The sequence below is a fragment of the Dendropsophus ebraccatus genome, chromosome 1, assembly GCF_027789765.1.
Source record: "Dendropsophus ebraccatus isolate aDenEbr1 chromosome 1, aDenEbr1.pat, whole genome shotgun sequence".
Lineage (NCBI taxonomy): Eukaryota > Metazoa > Chordata > Amphibia > Anura > Hylidae > Dendropsophus > Dendropsophus ebraccatus.
The window spans coordinates 180827-199113 of NC_091454.1; the positions used below are offsets into that span (position 1 = coordinate 180827).

The 18287-nt window shown below is 45.3% G+C and overlaps 1 protein-coding gene across 9 annotated transcripts in view; it reads left to right on the plus strand.

Annotated features, from left to right (window-relative positions):
• PTPRO (protein tyrosine phosphatase receptor type O) overlaps nt 1–18287 on the plus strand; it is a 314106-nt gene that overhangs the window by 164629 nt on the left and 131190 nt on the right. For all 9 annotated transcript variants that reach the window (XM_069963523.1, XM_069963520.1, XM_069963516.1 and 6 more), the window contains exons 8-9: nt 6406–6526; nt 12295–12488. In XM_069963523.1, the coding sequence (XP_069819624.1) occupies nt 6406–6526; nt 12295–12488 (315 nt within the window). The remainder of the gene's footprint in view (nt 1–6405; nt 6527–12294; nt 12489–18287) is intronic.

Here is an 18287-nt window from a genome sequence, read left to right on the forward strand (position 1 = left end):
TGGGGAGTATCGGTGGGTAGAAAGTACAAGTATAGTATGTAGGAGTTGCCAATAAACGAGGGGCCTGAGAGACCCAACAACCAGAAAGAACATACAGAGAAAACGAAGAAGAAAAAAAAAAGGGGAAAAAGAACAAAAAACCAGGAACGACTATCCACTATGTGTGGACAGTAGGGGCCACCAGTTCTCCACACTACCGGGCGTAGGTGAAAAAGTCACATCCTCGACAGGGCGCCCCGCTTCAGCAGGATGTAATGTGCAACTGCGGGCTTAGAACAAAAGGCACAAAAGGTTGGTCCCCCCACGACAGAGGGGAAAGTATCCGCCTAGCACGGAGGGAGGCAGGAGGAGATGTTTTCATCAGGGGTGGGCCTCCTGCCGGATCTGCTGCTGGTGTGCGTCAAGCCAACGGTCAGCATCCTTTGGTTCAGTGAAGAAATGCGCGTCTCCCATAGCGACAACGCGTAATTTAGCCGGGTATAACATGGCATAAGGAACATGAAGTTGGCGCAGCCTGCGCTTTATTTCCGTGAAGCGTGCCCGCTTCTTCTGAATTTCAGCCGAATAATCCGGATAGAAGGAGATGCGGCAGCCGTTGTAGGTAATATCAGGATTCTGGCGTGCAGCCTGCAGGATAGCGTCTCTGTCTTTATAGTGTAGCAATTTCGCCAGTACCGGACGCGGCTGAGCCCCTGGCGGCAACGGGCGAGTGGGGACTCGGTGGGCTCTTTCTATAGCATACAGAGGTGACAAGGTCCCTTCTCCCATAGTGTCCCTAATCCAGGACTCAAAGAAGCGGGTGGGGTTGGGTCCTTCTGCTTTTTCCGGGAATCCCACAATACGCACATTATTGCGCCGGAGTCTGTTCTCCAGATCATCTGCTTTTAGAAGGAGGGCAGAGATTTGCTGATCATGTCTGCGGGTGTCCCTAGCTACAGGGCCAAACTTGTCCTCTAGATCACTGATCCTGCCCTCTGCAGCTGCCATTTTCTCATTAACCTTTTGCATATTTTGGCGCAGAAAAGACAGTTCCTCCTGGATAGAGCCTACCTGCTGTTGTAGGGAGGCTATAGCCATGTTACCTTTCGTTACGGCTTGAAAAACCTCCCGCAGTGTGGGCTCAGTCAGCTCGTCCTCCTCCTCCTCCCTGTGGATCTGCACCTCGTGGTGCTGCTGCACAGTAATGGCGGGCCCCGGTGAGGAGTGTGCAGACATGGCCGTATCTGGGGAACGTGGGCTCCGGTTCTGGCTAGTGCCCGGGCTTCCCCCTTGCTTGTCAGGCTGGTCCCTGGTGTGTGCAGCCAGCTGCGCTGCTGTGTGCAGCACAGTCCCTCCGCCTGACCGCGTCACAGAGGAGCCGGCGCCATCTTGAAGGCCCCTGTGTGGAGGTGCCGCTGTGTCCTTGGGCTCCCGGGTACTCTTTTTAGAGGTGCCGCCGGCCATATCGGGACCCCGCCGTGTCCTAGAGCCTCCGGTGCGTGGGGTGAGTGAGTGCCGCCGTCCACCAGCCCGCAGGAGCATATATATACCGGAAGGATGCGGGAGCTCACGCTACACGCGTCTTACTTCATCCCCGGTCAGGCTCCGCCCCCGGGGCTCGGACCATTAACCAATTGAGACTCAATAAACATTGGTTTAATATACCACATAACTACATGAAACATAGTGTGTCCAGACATTTTACTCAAGTCCACACTTGTGACCCCACTACATTAAAAGGTACCCCATTAAAAAAAGTCACCCAAGAAACCAATGGAAGTCTGTGTAACAAGGAGATGGACTGGATCTATCTGTACCCTAATGGCCTAAAGGAAGCACTGGAACAAATTTACTAACCAATTCTATTCACCAGAATGTATGTATGTGTGTGTGTGTGTGTGTACAGTATATATTGTATATAATTGTTTTAATATGAACTAGTGTAAGATTTGTCTATTCTGGACATGCACATTTATATTTATGGATTTATGTATGGTGAATATTCCCTATCACCCCATTACTGTGTGACCCTATTACTGTGTGTATATTATCTATCACCCTATTACTGTGTGACCCCATTACTGTGTAAATATTCTCTATCACCCCATTACTGTGTGAATATTCTCTATCACCCCATTACTGTGTGACCCTATTACTGGGTGAATATTCTCTATAACCCTATTACTGTGTGTATATTCTCTATCACCCCATTACTGTGTGACCCCATTACTGTGTGAATATTCTCTATCACCCCATTACTGTGTGACCCTATTACTGTGTGTATATTATCTATCACCCCATTACTGTGTGACCCTATTACTGTGTGTATATTATCTATCACCCCATTACTGTGTGACCCTATTACTGGGTGAATATTCTCTATAACCCTATTACTGTGTGTATATTCTCTATCACCCCATTACTGTGTGACCCCATTACTGTGTAAATATTCTCTATCACCCCATTACTGTGTGACCCCATTACTGTGTGACCCCATTACTATGTGACCCCATTACTATGTGACCCCATTACTGTGTGACCCCATTACTGTGTGAATATTCTCTATCACCCCAATACTTTGTGACCCCATTACTGTGTGTATATTATCTGTCACCCCATTACTGTGTGACCCCATTACTGTGTGAATATTCTCTATCACCCCATTACTGTGTGACCCCATTACTATGTGACTCCATTACTGTGTGACCCCATTACTGTGTGAATATTCTCTATCACCCCATTACTGTGTGACCCCATTACTGTGTGAATATTCTCTATCACCCCATTACTGTGTGACCCCATTACTATGTGACCCCATTACTGTGTAACCCCATTACTATGTGACCCCATTACTATGTGACCCCATTACTGTGTGACCCCATTACTATGTGACCCCATTACTGTGTGACCCCATTACTGTGTGTATATTCTCTATCACCCCATTACTGTGTGACCCCATTACTGTGTAAATATTCTCTATCACCCCATTACTGTGTGAATATTCTCTATCACCCCATTACTGTGTGAATATTCTCTATCACCCCATTACTGTGTGACCCCATTACTATGTGACCCCATTACTGTGTAACCCCATTACTATGTGACCCCATTACTATGTGACCCCATTACTGTGTGACCCCATTACTATGTGACCCCATTACTGTGTGACCCCATTACTGTGTGTATATTCTCTATCACCCCATTACTGTGTGACCCCATTACTGTGTAAATATTCTCTATCACCCCATTACTGTGTGAATATTCTCTATCACCCCATTACTGTGTGAATATTCTCTATCACCCCATTACTATGTGACCCCATTACTGTGTGACCCCATTACTGTGTGAATATTCTCTATCACCCCATTACTATGTGACCCCATTACTGTGTGAATATTCTCTATCACCCCATTACTGTGTGACCCCATTACTGTGTGAATATTCTCTATCACCCCATTACTGTGTGACCCCATTACTGTGTGACCCCATTACTGTGTGACCCCATTACTGTGTAACCCCATTACTATGTGACCCCATTACTATGTGACCCCATTACTGTGTAACCCCATTACTATGTGACCCCATTACTATGTGACCCCATTACTGTGTGACCCCATTACTATGTGACCCCATTACTGTGTGACCCCATTACTGTGTGTATATTCTCTATCACCCCATTACTGTGTGACCCCATTACTGTGTAAATATTCTCTATCACCCCATTACTGTGTGAATATTCTCTATCACCCCATTACTGTGTGAATATTCTCTATCACCCCATTACTATGTGACCCCATTACTGTGTGACCCCATTACTGTGTGAATATTCTCTATCACCCCATTACTATGTGACCCCATTACTGTGTGAATATTCTCTATCACCCCATTACTGTGTGACCCCATTACTGTGTGAATATTCTCTATCACCCCATTACTGTGTGACCCCATTACTGTGTGAATATTCTCTATCACCCCATTACTGTGTGACCCCATTACTGTGTGACCCCATTACTGTGTGAATATTCTCTATCACCCCATTACTGTGTGAATATTCTCTATCACCCCATTACTATGTGACCCCATTACTGTGTGACCCCATTACTATGTGACCCCATTACTGTGTGACCCCATTACTGTGTGTATATTCTCTATCACCCCATTACTGTGTGACCCCATTACTGTGTAAATATTCTCTATCACCCCATTACTGTGTGAATATTCTCTATCACCCCATTACTGTGTGAATATTCTCTATCACCCCATTACTATGTGACCCCATTACTGTGTGACCCCATTACTGTGTGAATATTCTCTATCACCCCATTACTGTGTGACCCCATTACTGTGTGAATATTCTCTATCACCCCATTACTGTGTGACCCCATTACTGTGTGAATATTCTCTATCACCCCATTACTGTGTGACCCCATTACTGTGTGACCCCATTACTGTGTGAATATTCTCTATCACCCCATTATTGTATAGGAATGGCATTGGGAATCCTGGGAAGATATGTTCCCTTTAGTTTTACATCCAGTTTTATTCCTTTATCCTTTGATTTCATTTATTATTTATTATTGATTAACTTTTCCACCCCCACAGCCCCATTTCAAACCAATGCATTCCAAGGTGGAACGCATGTCATGCCTGATCACTCTGTGTCCCAGGTTTCCTTGTCCCCCTTCCCGCGCCCCAACCCTAACCCCCCCGCGTGGTCTGAGAGAGGCGCTCGCAAATCAGCTTTCCATCTCGCTACACAAAACCACGTGATCCCCCTCCTTGCGCCCCAGAGTGGACCGCACGCGGTGTGCGCTTCTGGTTGTCGCAATGGTAGCACATGGGATCCATGCCGATAAAAGGGGGGTAGCCTCTATGTAATTTATCATTTATAAATTTGTGTTATGTTTTATTGTGTTTACCTGGCTGGAGAAAGGGGGTCGCCATACCAGTGAAAGGCGTTGCCTAATCCAGTGTGGTCACCGCTGGTAACGGAGTGTGGTCTGTTGCTAGGACTCCTTGGAGGAGATTAGATACAAGTGATCTGTCCCCCATGTGAAGTAAGTCTACACTGGTTTGGTGGAATCATTTAAGTAGTCACCTGAGCGCTGAATTTTCATTTGCTTTAACGGTGTGGATTTTCTACATTCGGGTGAGACGCCTGTGCCCTCCTTGAGTGGACGAGTGACACCTATATGATCATGGCTTTGGGTGATATGGGTGTTCAATAATACCCACTATCACCGGGTGAGTTTATTTCCTGACCAGTTTTGGATGAGCACTGCTCCATATCTATTGTATATATAGTATTCAGTCTTATCTGCCTGGTCAAAGATTTCTGGATTAGCTGAGTGTGAGACACCTTCAGATAGTATCACACATAACACACTTGTGTACAGGGGCTTAGATACAGCGGACAATATGACAGGATTAAATGTAGTGGCTCAGCAGGCATCACACAATAGGATTGGATGCATTCTTGATATGATGTGGCTAGTGTGTGTGTGTGTGTGTGTATGTATATAATATATATGTGTGTGTATGTGTGTATATATATATATATATGTGTGTGTGTGTGTGTATATAATATATATGTGTGTGTGTATGTATATAATGTATATATGTGTGTGTGTATGTGTATATATATATATATATATATATATATATGTGTGTGTATGTATATAATGTATATATGTGTGTGTGTATGTATATAATGTATATATGTGTGTGTGTATGTGTATTTATATATATATATATGTGTGTGTATGTATATAATGTATATATGTGTGTGTGTATGTATATAATGTATATATGTGTGTGTGTATGTGTATTTATATATATATATATGTGTGTGTATGTATATAATGTATATATGTGTGTGTGTATGTGTATGTGTATATATATATATATATATATATATATATATACTCCAGATCCTTGTGGAAACAGCGGAATCCCCTTTATGACGCACAGTCCTCAATTAGGTTGGCTAACACCCAATACGTAGTCCAAGAACAAGGTTGGGAAGACAGCGTCTTTTTGTAGATTAAAAAGATTTCTTTATTTTGCCATATGCATACACAGAAAAATTACGACGTTTCGGCTCTTCTAATACATCCTGAGCCTTCCTCAAGTAGATACTTGAGGAAGGCTCAGGATGTATTAGAAGAGCCGAAACGTCGTAATTTTTCTGTGTATGCATATGGCAAAATAAAGAAATCTTTTTAATCTACAAAAAGACGCTGTCTTCCCAACCTTGTTCTTGGACTATATATATATATATATATATATATATATATATATATATATATATGTGTGTGTATGTATATAATGTATATATGTGTGTGTGTGTGTGTATGTGTGTATATATATATATATAATATATATTAATTTCAGGACAGCTTAGCATTGCTTTTTCTTCTATTTCAGGTAAATATTACCAGCAACCTGATTAGTGACCTGGTCCCAGGTGCCCAGTACAGAGTGGTGGTTTACCTGCAGAAAGCTCCATTACTGGGGCCCCCATCTGACCCTGTCCTCTATTCACTGGGTAAGGACAATGATTGTGCAGTGTGACTGTATACACAGTGCAGTCTCATTATTGTGGCTGCTATCTGGCGTGTGCAGAATGGTCATTAGCTAGATGGATGCGGAGGGCCTCTATAAGGTCTTGGTAAAGCCCCTATTACACGGGGCGATGCAGAGGAGCTGTCAACGCTCGTTTGCTCCTCGTTTCTCACTCACTGCTGCTGCTATTACATGAGGCGGCAGCGAGTGGGAAAGTGTGGGGAGGCTGTCCAGGTGATCGCTAGATCGTCCGGGCAGCCCATAGAAGATAGAAGCAGCGGTCTGCTGCCTCCTATTCCACAGAGCAACGGCAGCAGATCGTTGCTGTCACAGTCATTTGTCTTTCAACATGTTGAAAGACAAACGACTGCAACGACCATGTCAGCTGATTTTGCCTTCTATAATGGTGCATTTACACAGAGAGATTTATCTGACATCTTTGAAGCCAAAGCCAGGAACAGAGTATAAACAGGGAACGGGTAATAAAGGAAAGACTGGAATCTCTCCTCTTTTCAAATCCATTCCTGGCTTTGGCTTCAAAAATCTGTCAGATAAATGTCTGTGTAAACCCACCATTACACAGAGTGATTATTGGCCGATAATCGTTCCGTTTAATAGGGCCTTAAGTGTCACAGGTAGCTGAAGCCACTCTGAGTCAACACCTTTACCAATCAGCAGAGAAGACAATCCTTTAACGATGAGTGGAGAAGGCAAACCTTTACCAATTATCTGAGGATGAGACAATCCATTACCAATCGTTGGAGAAGACAATCCTTTAACGATGAGTGGAGAAGGCAAACCTTTACCAATTATCTGAGGATGAGACAATCCATTACCAATCGTTGGAGAAGACAACCCTTTACCATTGGAGAAGACAACCCTTTACCAATCATTGGAGAAGACAAACCTTTACCAATCATCCAAGGAGAAGACAACCCTTTACCAATCATCCAAGGAGAAGACAAACCTTTACCAATTATCCAAGTATGAGACAATCCATTACCAATCATTGGAGAAGACAACCCTTTACCATTGGAGAAGACAACCCTTTACCAATCATTGGAGAAGACAAACCTTTACCAATCATCCAAGGAGAAGACAACCCTTTACCAATCATCCAAGGAGGAGACAAACCTTTACCAATTATCCGAGTATGAGACAATCCTTTACCAATCATTGGCGAAGACAACCCTTTGTCAATCAGTGGTGGTCCAATCCTGATACTACCAGGAATACTGAAGCCTTTTCAGATGATACAACTTGCTTATTGGAGGAGCATTGACCATCTATCTGCTTCAGAGCCCTATAAACAGTAGGGATCACTGATCTGTTGTGTTACACATGTCAGGTGCCCCCTGGGTCATTGTTGTGGAGCTGCTCCACTGTAGTGTGTTTGCCTCCCTCCTGCCCCTTTGTAGCCGACTTTCACCTCTCATATCAATGGCTCCTGGTGCTCTGCAGTCTCCATGTCACTAATTCACAATGGTGCCATTTCTCCTATGACGACACATTTTCATCTCAGCAACACGAGAAAAGCTCTCACACTGCCTAGAGTCAGAAATAGCGCCACCCTCAGCCTGACAGCTATTTATCCCTTTCCCCCTATACCAGCAGCGAGCAATCTGTTTGCAGACTATCGCACCCAATATAAACCCACCACTGACAACATGCAACTTCTTCATGAGCTACACACTGCCAACATCAAGTGTAGGAAATGGTCCAGATAATGGGACTCAACTGATATAAACCATCCAGGTGGTCCCACATCTACTGAGGGGTCCATAGAGCCAACACCACAATCCAGGTGGTTCCACAGCTGCTGGAGGGTACGTGCAGGAGGATCCATGTATTCAACACAACCATCAGGTGGTCCCACAGAACCTCAACTAAGGGCCCTATTCCACTGGACGATTATCGTTCAAATTATCGTTAAATCGTTCGAATCTAAACGATAATCATTCGCTTGAAATGCAGTTAACGTTTAACGACCGAACGAGAAATCGTTGATCGCTTTATAAGACCTGGACCTATTTTTATCGTTGCTCGTTCGCAAAACGTTTGCAAATCGTTCGCATTGAATAAGACATCGTTCGGTCGTTCGCAATAGATACGAACGCAATAGCGAATAAATAGCGAAGAAAAAACTATCGTAATTACGATCATAAGTAACGATTATCGTTCCATGGAAATGAGTGAACGTTTTCGCAATAGCGATCGTTAATCGTTAACGATTATGCAAACGATAATCGTCCCGTGGAATAGGGCCCTAAGTTCAAGTCTGGGTAATTGGGCCAGGGTAGTATTGAGAGGTCTTGGTCATGCTCTTCCAATCAATATTGGACATTTCTAGCAGTCTGACACATTGCATTGTCTTGCTAGAAGATCCCATCTGCAACGAGTGGAGACAACCAGCTTGTATGGTTTTGTGATGGATTCAGATTAGAGATGAGCAAATCACTCATCTAAACAAAGTGAATAGCTTTGTTTGATCTGCGCTCTGTTCATCAAGCCGCCGGCCTTTCAGTGCTGCTCCGCTCCTGCCACTCCTCCCAGGATGCTGGGAAAAGCTGGATCCAATCCTGAGAAACTTCTCCCAGTTTCCCAGGATTGGATCCAGCTTTTCCCCAGCACCCAGGCGGAGCAGCACTGAAAGGCCAGAGGCTTGATGAGCGGAGCTTTGTTTAGATGAACAGTTTGCTCATCTCTATTTCATATCTAAATGGAGTAAAAGTGCCTTCACATGAATGAGCGTCCCAGAGAACGTCACAAGAATATCTGCCATCGCTCTTCCTCCTTCATGCCTCACCCCATCACTCCTCTTCTTTCTCCATGCCTCACCCCATTACTCCTTCCCATGCCTTACCCCATCGCTCCTCTTCTTCCTCCAAGTCTCACCCCATTGCTCCTCCTCTTCCTCCATGCCTAACCCCATTGCTCCTCCTCTTCCTCCAAGTCTCACCCCATTGCTCCTACTCTTCTTCCCTGCCTCACCCCATTGCTCCTCCTCTTCCTCCATGCCTCACCCCATCACTCCTCTTCTTTCTCCATGCCTCACCCCATTACTCCTTCCCATGCCTTACCCCATCGCTCCTCTTCTTCCTCCAAGTCTCACCCCATTGCTCCTACTCTTCTTCCCTGCCTCACCCCATTGCTCCTCCTCTTCCTCCATGCCTCACCCCATCACTCCTCTTCTTTCTCCATGCCTCACCCCATTACTCCTTCCCATGCCTTACCCCATCGCTCCTCTTCTTCCTCCAAGTCTCACCCCATTGCTCCTCCTCTTCCTCCATGCCTAACCCCATTGCTCCTCCTCTTCCTCCATGCCTCACCCCATCACTCCTCTTCTTTCTCCATGCCTCACCCCATTACTCCTTCCCATGCCTTACCCCATCGCTCCTCTTCTTCCTCCATGCCTCACCCCATTGCTCCTCCTCTTCTTCCCTGCCTCACCCCATTGCTCCTCCTCTTCCTCCATGCCTCACCCCATTGCTCCTACTCTTCTTCCATGCCTAACCCCATCACTCCTCTTCTTTCTCCATGCCTCACCCCATTACTCCTTCCCATACCTTACCCCATCGCTCCTCTACTTCCTCCAAGTCTCACCCCATCGCTCCTCCTCTTCTTCCCTGCCTCACCCCATTGCTCCTCCTCTTCCTCCATTCCTCACCCCATCACTCCTCTTCTTTCTCCATGCCTCACCCCATTACTCCTTCCCATGCCTTACCCCATCGCTCCTCTTCTTCCTCCAAGTCTCACCCCATCGCTCCTCCTCTTCTTCCCTGCCTCACCCCATTGCTCCTCCTCTTCCTCCATTCCTCACCCCATCACTCCTCTTCTTTCTCCATGCCTCACCCCATTACTCCTTCCCATGCCTTACCCCATCGCTCCTCTTCTTCCTCCAAGTCTCACCCCATCGCTCCTCCTCTTCTTCCCTGCCTCACCCCATTGCTCCTCCTCTTCCTCCATTCCTCACCCCATCACTCCTCTTCTTTCTCCATGCCTCACCCCATTACTCCTTCCCATGCCTTACCCCATCGCTCCTCTTCTTCCTCCATGCCTCACCCCATTGCTCCTCCTCTTCCTCCATGCCTCACCCCATCGCTCCTTCTCCTCACCTCACTCCATCATATGGGGTTCATCAACCATATGTGGCTCACAGTCGTTCCCCATCTGTGACCCATGGACTGAAACATCTTCATCGGCTCCATGTTTCTGGTGGTTTTGGTACTGGAAGTGTCATCATGTGGCACTAGTCTCATAGCTGAAGGCAGGTTGCGATACTCAATGGATCTCTTACTGTTAGCAGAGAAACTAGAGACATGGTGGGAAAAGAAGCATCCCTAGTACAGCTCATAGGCCTCCATGATGAGAGCTGTCACCGTGCCTCTTCCATGATGAGAGCTGTCACCGTGCCTCTTCCATGATGAGAGTTGTCACCGTGCCTCTTCCATGATGAGAGCTGTCACTGTGCCTCTTCCATGATGAGAGCTGTCACCGTGCCTCTTCCATGATGAGAGTTGTCACCGTGCCTCTTCCATGATGAGAGTTGTCACCGTGCCTCTTCCATGATGAGAGCTGTCACTGTGCCTCTTCCATGATGAGAGCTGTCACCGTGCCTCTTCCATGATGAGAGCTGTCACCGTGCCTCTTCCATGATGAGAGCTGTCACCGTGCCTCTTTAAAAGTTAAGCTTGTACTCTCAACAGGTATTGTGACTGGTCTGACACTGCTGAGACATTCTATCTATGTCAGATGGGACTGTAGTAGTTTATAGCTGCTTAGATGTGAGAGAACTTACAGAATCTCTGCAGCAGTGTCCGGACATGTCCAGGTGCCTAGTCTGTAACTATTCCACCAAACTTTTACATCTTCAATGAAATGCAAGGAACTCCTGCCTGCCTGTTATGAATAAATGACATATAACAACACGTATATTATGGACTATATACATGGACAGCACGTATATTATGGAAATGCATATATATATGTGTACACATACAGCGTATATTCACATATATGGTATACAGTTGATATACACATACAGCATATATATGGTATACAGCCAATATACATATATAAATGTAAACAGCCAATATACACATATGTACAGTATAGAGCCGATACACAGATGTATACAGCCGATACAAGCATAAATCCAGTATACAGCTGATATAAACATGAAAACACCTATAGATCCAGGATGAATAACTATGTAGGGGACTGTAAACCAAACCACCAAAATTATATATGGAAGACCTCAAATATGAAAATGAGTCAATCACTGATTACAGAAATAGATGTTTATTTAATCAATCACAGAAAAAAAGATTAAACACAAGACCTGGGGAGGTGGGAGACCACGCTGCTGGGACAAGTTGTTTGAAGTGTCAGTGCATCCATATACATCATTTTGTAAACTGTATAATTCATCCAGCATAATACAAAAGTGCTAGTGCCAGTTGCTACAGTACGCTGATAGGAATCACATACAGATAAAGAAGTACATATGGATGACAAATATTGTTAGCGGTATGCCACACAGGTCCCAGTCCACTGCCCCCCCCCCCCCCCACCTCCCCAGGTCTTGTTTTTCTGTGATTGATTAAATAAACATCTATTTCTGTAATCAGTGGTTGACTCCTTTTCATATTTCTTCCATATATAATTTTGGTGTAGTTTGATATACACATGGCATGTACTGGGGCCCCTTCATGGTCTCCATTAACGCTCTGACCTCTCTTCCACCTGCAGAACCCCCTGGAGTCCGGGACTTGGTGCTTTACCCTCTGGGGCCGTCATCTGTTGTGTTAAGTTGGACGCGGCCGTACCTCAGCTCCTTCCGGAAATACGTGGTGGAAATGTTTTACTTTAATCCCATCACAATGATCTCAGAATGGACGCCGTACTATGAAATCGCAGCCACTGTCTCTTTAACATCCACCGTGGTAACGTCCACCATCTCTGTCCTCCCAACCAGATGATGCTACAGTATATGAGCCCCCTCCATGATGTACACTGCCGCCTCCTAGTGGCTGCTTCTCTCCAGTACCATGTGACCCCCACACATGAGGCGCCATAAGATTCAAAAGGTCTGAGCGCCAGTCATTAGGGAGAGCTAGGAAAATGTCCTGCTGATCCTGGAGGCGACCCACAGGGACACTGAGGTCCTCCAGAGAGGAAGACTATGAGTGATAGATGAATGAGGCCCTCAGTGGGGTAGATGGGAGGAGCCTGGGGGTCGGGCCCTCAGTGTGGTAAATGGGAGGAGCCTGGGGGTCTGAGGCCCTCAGTGGGGTAGATGGGAGGAGTCTAGGGGTTGGGGACCTTAGTGGGGTAGATGGGAGAAGTCTAGGGGTTGGGGTGCCCTCATAGACTCAGGTGAGATCCAGGAGGTGATAGATGAATGGGCCCTCAGTGGGGTAGATGGGAGGAGCCTGGGGGTCGGGCCCTCAGTGTGGTAAATGGGAGGAGCCTGGGGGTCTGAGGCCCTCAGTGGGGTAGATGGGAGGAGTCTAGGGGTTGGGGACCTTAGTGGGGTAGATGGGAGAAGTCTAGGGGTTGGGGTGCCCTCATAGACTCAGGTGAGATCCAGGAGGTGATAGATGAATGGGCCCTCAGTGGGGTAGATGGGAGGAGCCTGGGGGTCGGGCCCTCAGTGTGGTAGATGGGAGGAGCCTGGGGGTCTGAGGCCCTCGGTGGGGTAGATAGGAGGAGTCTGGAGGTCGGGGGCGCTCAGTGGGGAAGATGGGAGGAGTCTGGGGGTCGAGGTGCATGTAGTATAAGTGGTAAATGCTGCTACTATATGGGTAATGATATAATGTTATATATCCGTTATATATATAAAGCTAGTGGGCTCTAAAATGTCCCCATAAGTCCTGCTGGCGTTCCGGCCAGGACTAATCTTCCACTCTGACCATAGACTGTATGTACAATAACACAAATCCAACATCTCTACCTACACAGAGACCCGGGAAAACAAAATATAACCACAAAAAATGGAGAATAGAAAAAAATTGGAAAAGATCACCATATGCAGTCCAAGAGAATGAGAGTCAGATGGGATAAGAAATACCCCCACGCGTTCTGCCATCTAGCGGCTTCCTCAGGGACCCTGCTGTACCCCCCAGTACTACAGTATTATTAGCTGTACCCCCCAGTACTACAGTATTATTAGCTGTGCCCCCCAGTACTACAGTATTATTAGCTGTGCCCCCCCAGTACTACAGTATTATTAGCTGTGCCCCCCCAGTACTACAGTATTATTAGCTGTACCCCCCAGTACTACAGTATTATTAGCTGTACCCCCCAGTACTACAGTATTATTAGTTGTGCCCCCCCCCACTATTACAGTATTATTAGCTGTACCCCCCAGTACTACAGTATTATTAGCTGTGCCCCCCAGTACTACAGTATTATTAGCTGTACCCCCCAGTACTACAGTATTATTAGCTGTACCCCCCAGTACTACAGTATTATTAGCTGTGCCCCCCAGTACTACAGTATTATTAGCTGTACCCCCCAGTACTACAGTATTATTAGCTGTACCCCCCAGTACTACAGTATTATTAGCTGTACCCCCCAGTACTACAGTATTATTAGCTGTACCCCCCAGTAATACAGTATTATTAGCTGTACCCCCCAGTACTACAGTATTATTAGCTGTACCCCCCACTATTACAGTATTATTAGTTGTGCCCCCCAGTACTACAGTATTATTAGCTGTACCCCCCAGTACTACAGTATTATTAGCTGTGCCCCCCAGTACTACAGTATTATTAGCTGTACCCCCCAGTACTACAGTATTATTAGCTGTACCCCCCAGTACTACAGTATTATTAGCTGTGCCCCCCAGTACTACAGTATTATTAGCTGTGCCCCCCAGTACTACAGTATTATTAGCTGTACCCCCCAGTACTACAGTATTATTAGCTGTGCCCCCCAGTACTACAGTATTATTAGCTGTACCCCCCAGTACTACAGTATTATTAGCTGTGCCCCCCACTACTACAGTATTATTAGCTGTACCCCCCAGTACTACAGTATTATTAGCTGTACCCCCCAGTACTACAGTATTATTAGCTGTACCCCCCAGTACTACAGTATTATTAGCTGTACCCCCCAGTACTACAGTATTATTAGCTGTACCCCCCAGTACTACAGTATTATTAGCTGTACCCCCCCCAGTACTACAGTATTATTAGCTGTACCCCCCAGTACTACAGTATTATTAGCTGTACCCCCCAGTACTACAGTATTATTAGCTGTACCCCCCAGTACTACAGTATTATTAGCTGTACCCCCCAGTACTACAGTATTATTAGCTGTACCCCCCAGTACTACAGTATTATTAGCTGTACCCCCCCAGTACTACAGTATTATTAGCTGTGCCCCCACTATTACAGTATTATTAGCTGTGCCCCCCAGTACTACAGTATTATTAGCTGTGCCCCCACTATTACAGTATTATTAGTTGTGCCCCCCACTATTACAGTATTATTAGCTGTGCCCCCCACTATTACAGTATTATTAGCTGTGCCCCCCACTATTACAGTATTATTAGCTGTGCCCCCACTATTACAGTATTATTAGTTGTGCCCCCCACTATTACAGTATTAATAGCTGTGCCCCCCACTATTACAGTATTATTAGCTGTGCCCCCACTATTACAGTATTATTAGCTGTGCTCCCCAGTACTACAGTATTATTAGTTGTGCCCCCCACTATTACAGTATTATTAGCTGTGCCCCCCACTATTACAGTATTATTAGCTGTGCCCCCCACTACTACAGTATTATTAGCTGTGCCCCCCACTATTACAGTATTATTAGCTGTGCTCCACACTATTACAGTATTATTAGCTGTGCCCCCCCCACTATTACAGTATTATTAGCTGTGCCCCCCAGTACTACAGTATTATTAGCTGTGCCGCCACTATTACAGTATTATTAGCTGTGCCCCCCACTATTACAGTATTATTAGCTGTGCCCCCCACTATTACAGTATTATTAGCTGTGCCCCCCACTATTACAGTATTATTAGCTGTGCCCCCCACTATTACAGTATTATTAGCTGTGCCCCCCCCCACTATTACAGTATTATTAGCTGTGCCCCCCACTATTACAGTATTATTAGTTGTGCCCCCCACTATTACAGTATTATTAGTTGTGCCCCCCACTATTACAGTATTATTAGCTGTGCCCCCACTATTACAGTATTATTAGCTGTGCTCCACACTATTACAGTATTATTAGCTGTGCCCCCCACTATTACAGTATTATTAGCTGTGCCCCCACTATTACAGTATTATTAGCTGTGCCCCCCAGTACTACAGTATTATTAGCTGTGCCCCCCACTATTACAGTATTATTAGTTGTGCCCCCCACTATTACAGTATTATTAGCTGTGCCCCCCCACTATTACAGTATTATTAGCTGTACCCCCCCACTATTACAGTATTATTAGCTGTGCCCCCGCTATTACAGTATTATTAGCTGTGCCCCCACTATTACAGTATTATTAGCTGTGCCCCCACTATTACAGTATTATTAGCTGTACCCCCCACTATTACAGTATTATTAGTTGTGCCCCCCACTATTACAGTATTATTAGTTGTGCCCCCACTATTACAGTATTATTAGTTGTGCCCCCACTATAACAGTATTATTAGTTGTGCCCCCCACTATTACAGTATTATTAGCTGTACCCCCCACTATTACAGTATTATTAGTTGTGCCCCCCACTATTACAGTATTATTAGTTGTGCCCCCACTATTACAGTATTATTAGCTGTGCCCCCACTATTACAGTATTATTAGCTGTACCCCCCACTATTACAGTATTATTAGTTGTGCCCCCCACTATTACAGTATTATTAGTTGTGCCCCCACTATTACAGTATTATTAGTTGTGCCCCCACTATTACAGTATTATCAGCTGTGCCCCCACTATTACAGTATTATTAGCTGTGCCCCCCACTATTACAGTATTATTAGCTGTGCCCCCCACTATTACAGTATTATTAGCTGTACCCCCCCAGTACTACAGTATTATTAGCTGTGCCCCCCAGTACTACAGTATTATTAGCTGTGCCCCCACTATTACAGTATTATTAGCTGTACCCCCCCAGTACTACAGTATTATTAGCTGTGCCCCCAGTACTACAGTATTATTAGCTGTGCCCCCACTATTACAGTATTATTAGCTGTGCCCCCCACTATTACAGTATTATTAGCTGTGCCCCCCACTATTACAGTATTATTAGTTGTGCCCCCCACTATTACAGTATTATTAGCTGTGCCCCCCACTATTACAGTATTATTAGCTGTGCCCCCCCCCACTATTACAGTATTATTAGCTGTGCCCCCACTATTACAGTATTATTAGCTGTGCCCCCCACTATTACAGTATTATTAGTTGTGCCCCCCACTATTACAGTATTATTAGTTGTGCCCCCCACTATTACAGTATTATTAGTTGTGCCCCCCACTATTACAGTATTATCAGCTGTGCCCCCACTATTACAGTATTATTAGCTGTGCCCCCCACTATTACAGTATTATTAGCTGTGCCCCCCACTATTACAGTATTATCAGCTGTGCCCCCACTATTACAGTATTATTAGCTGTGCCCCCCACTATTACAGTATTATTAGTTGTGCCCCCCACTATTACAGTATTATTAGTTGTGCCCCCCACTATTACAGTATTATCAGCTGTGCCCCCACTATTACAGTATTATTAGCTGGGCCCCACTATTACAGTATTCATTAGCTGTGCTGCCCCCCACTATTACAGTATATTAGCTGTGCCCCCCCCACTATTACAGTATTATTAGCTGTGCCCCCACTATTACAGTATTATTAGCTGTGCCCCCCACTATTACAGTCTTATTAGTTGTGCCCCCACTATTACAGTATTATTAGCTGTGCCCCCCACTATTACAGTATTATTAGTTGTGTCCCCCCACTATTACAGTTTATTAGCTGTGCCCCCACTATTACAGTATTATTAGTTGTGCCCCCCACTATTACAGTATTATTAGTTGTGCCCCCCACTATTACAGTATTATTAGTTGTGCCCCCACTATTACAGTATTATAGCTGTGCCCCCACCCACTATTACAGTATTATTAGCTGTGGCCCCCCACTATTACAGTATTATTAGCTGTGCCCCCCCACTATTACAGTATTATTAGTTGTGCCCCCCACTATTACAGTATTATTAGCTGTGCCCCCACTATTACAGTATTATTAGCTGTGCCCCCCACTATTACAGTATTATTAGCTGTGCCCCCACTATTACAGTATTATTAGCTGTGCCCCCCACTATTACAGTATTATTAGTTGTGCCCCCACTATTACAGTATTATTAGCTGTGCCCCCCACTATTACAGTATTATTAGTTGTGCCCCCACTATTACAGTATTATTAGCTGTGCCCCCCACTATTACAGTATTATTAGTTGTGCCCCCCACTATTACAGTATTATTAGTTGTGCCCCCCACTATTACAGTATTATCAGCTGTGCCCCCCACTATTACAGTATTATTAGCTGTGCCCCACTATTACAGTATTATTAGCTGTGCCCCCCACTATTACAGTATTATTAGCTGTGCCCCCCCACTATTACAGTATTATCAGCTGTGCCCCCACTATTACAGTATTATTAGCTGTGCCCCCCACTATTACAGTATTATTAGTTGTGCCCCCACTATTACAGTATTATTAGCTGTGCCCCCACTATTAC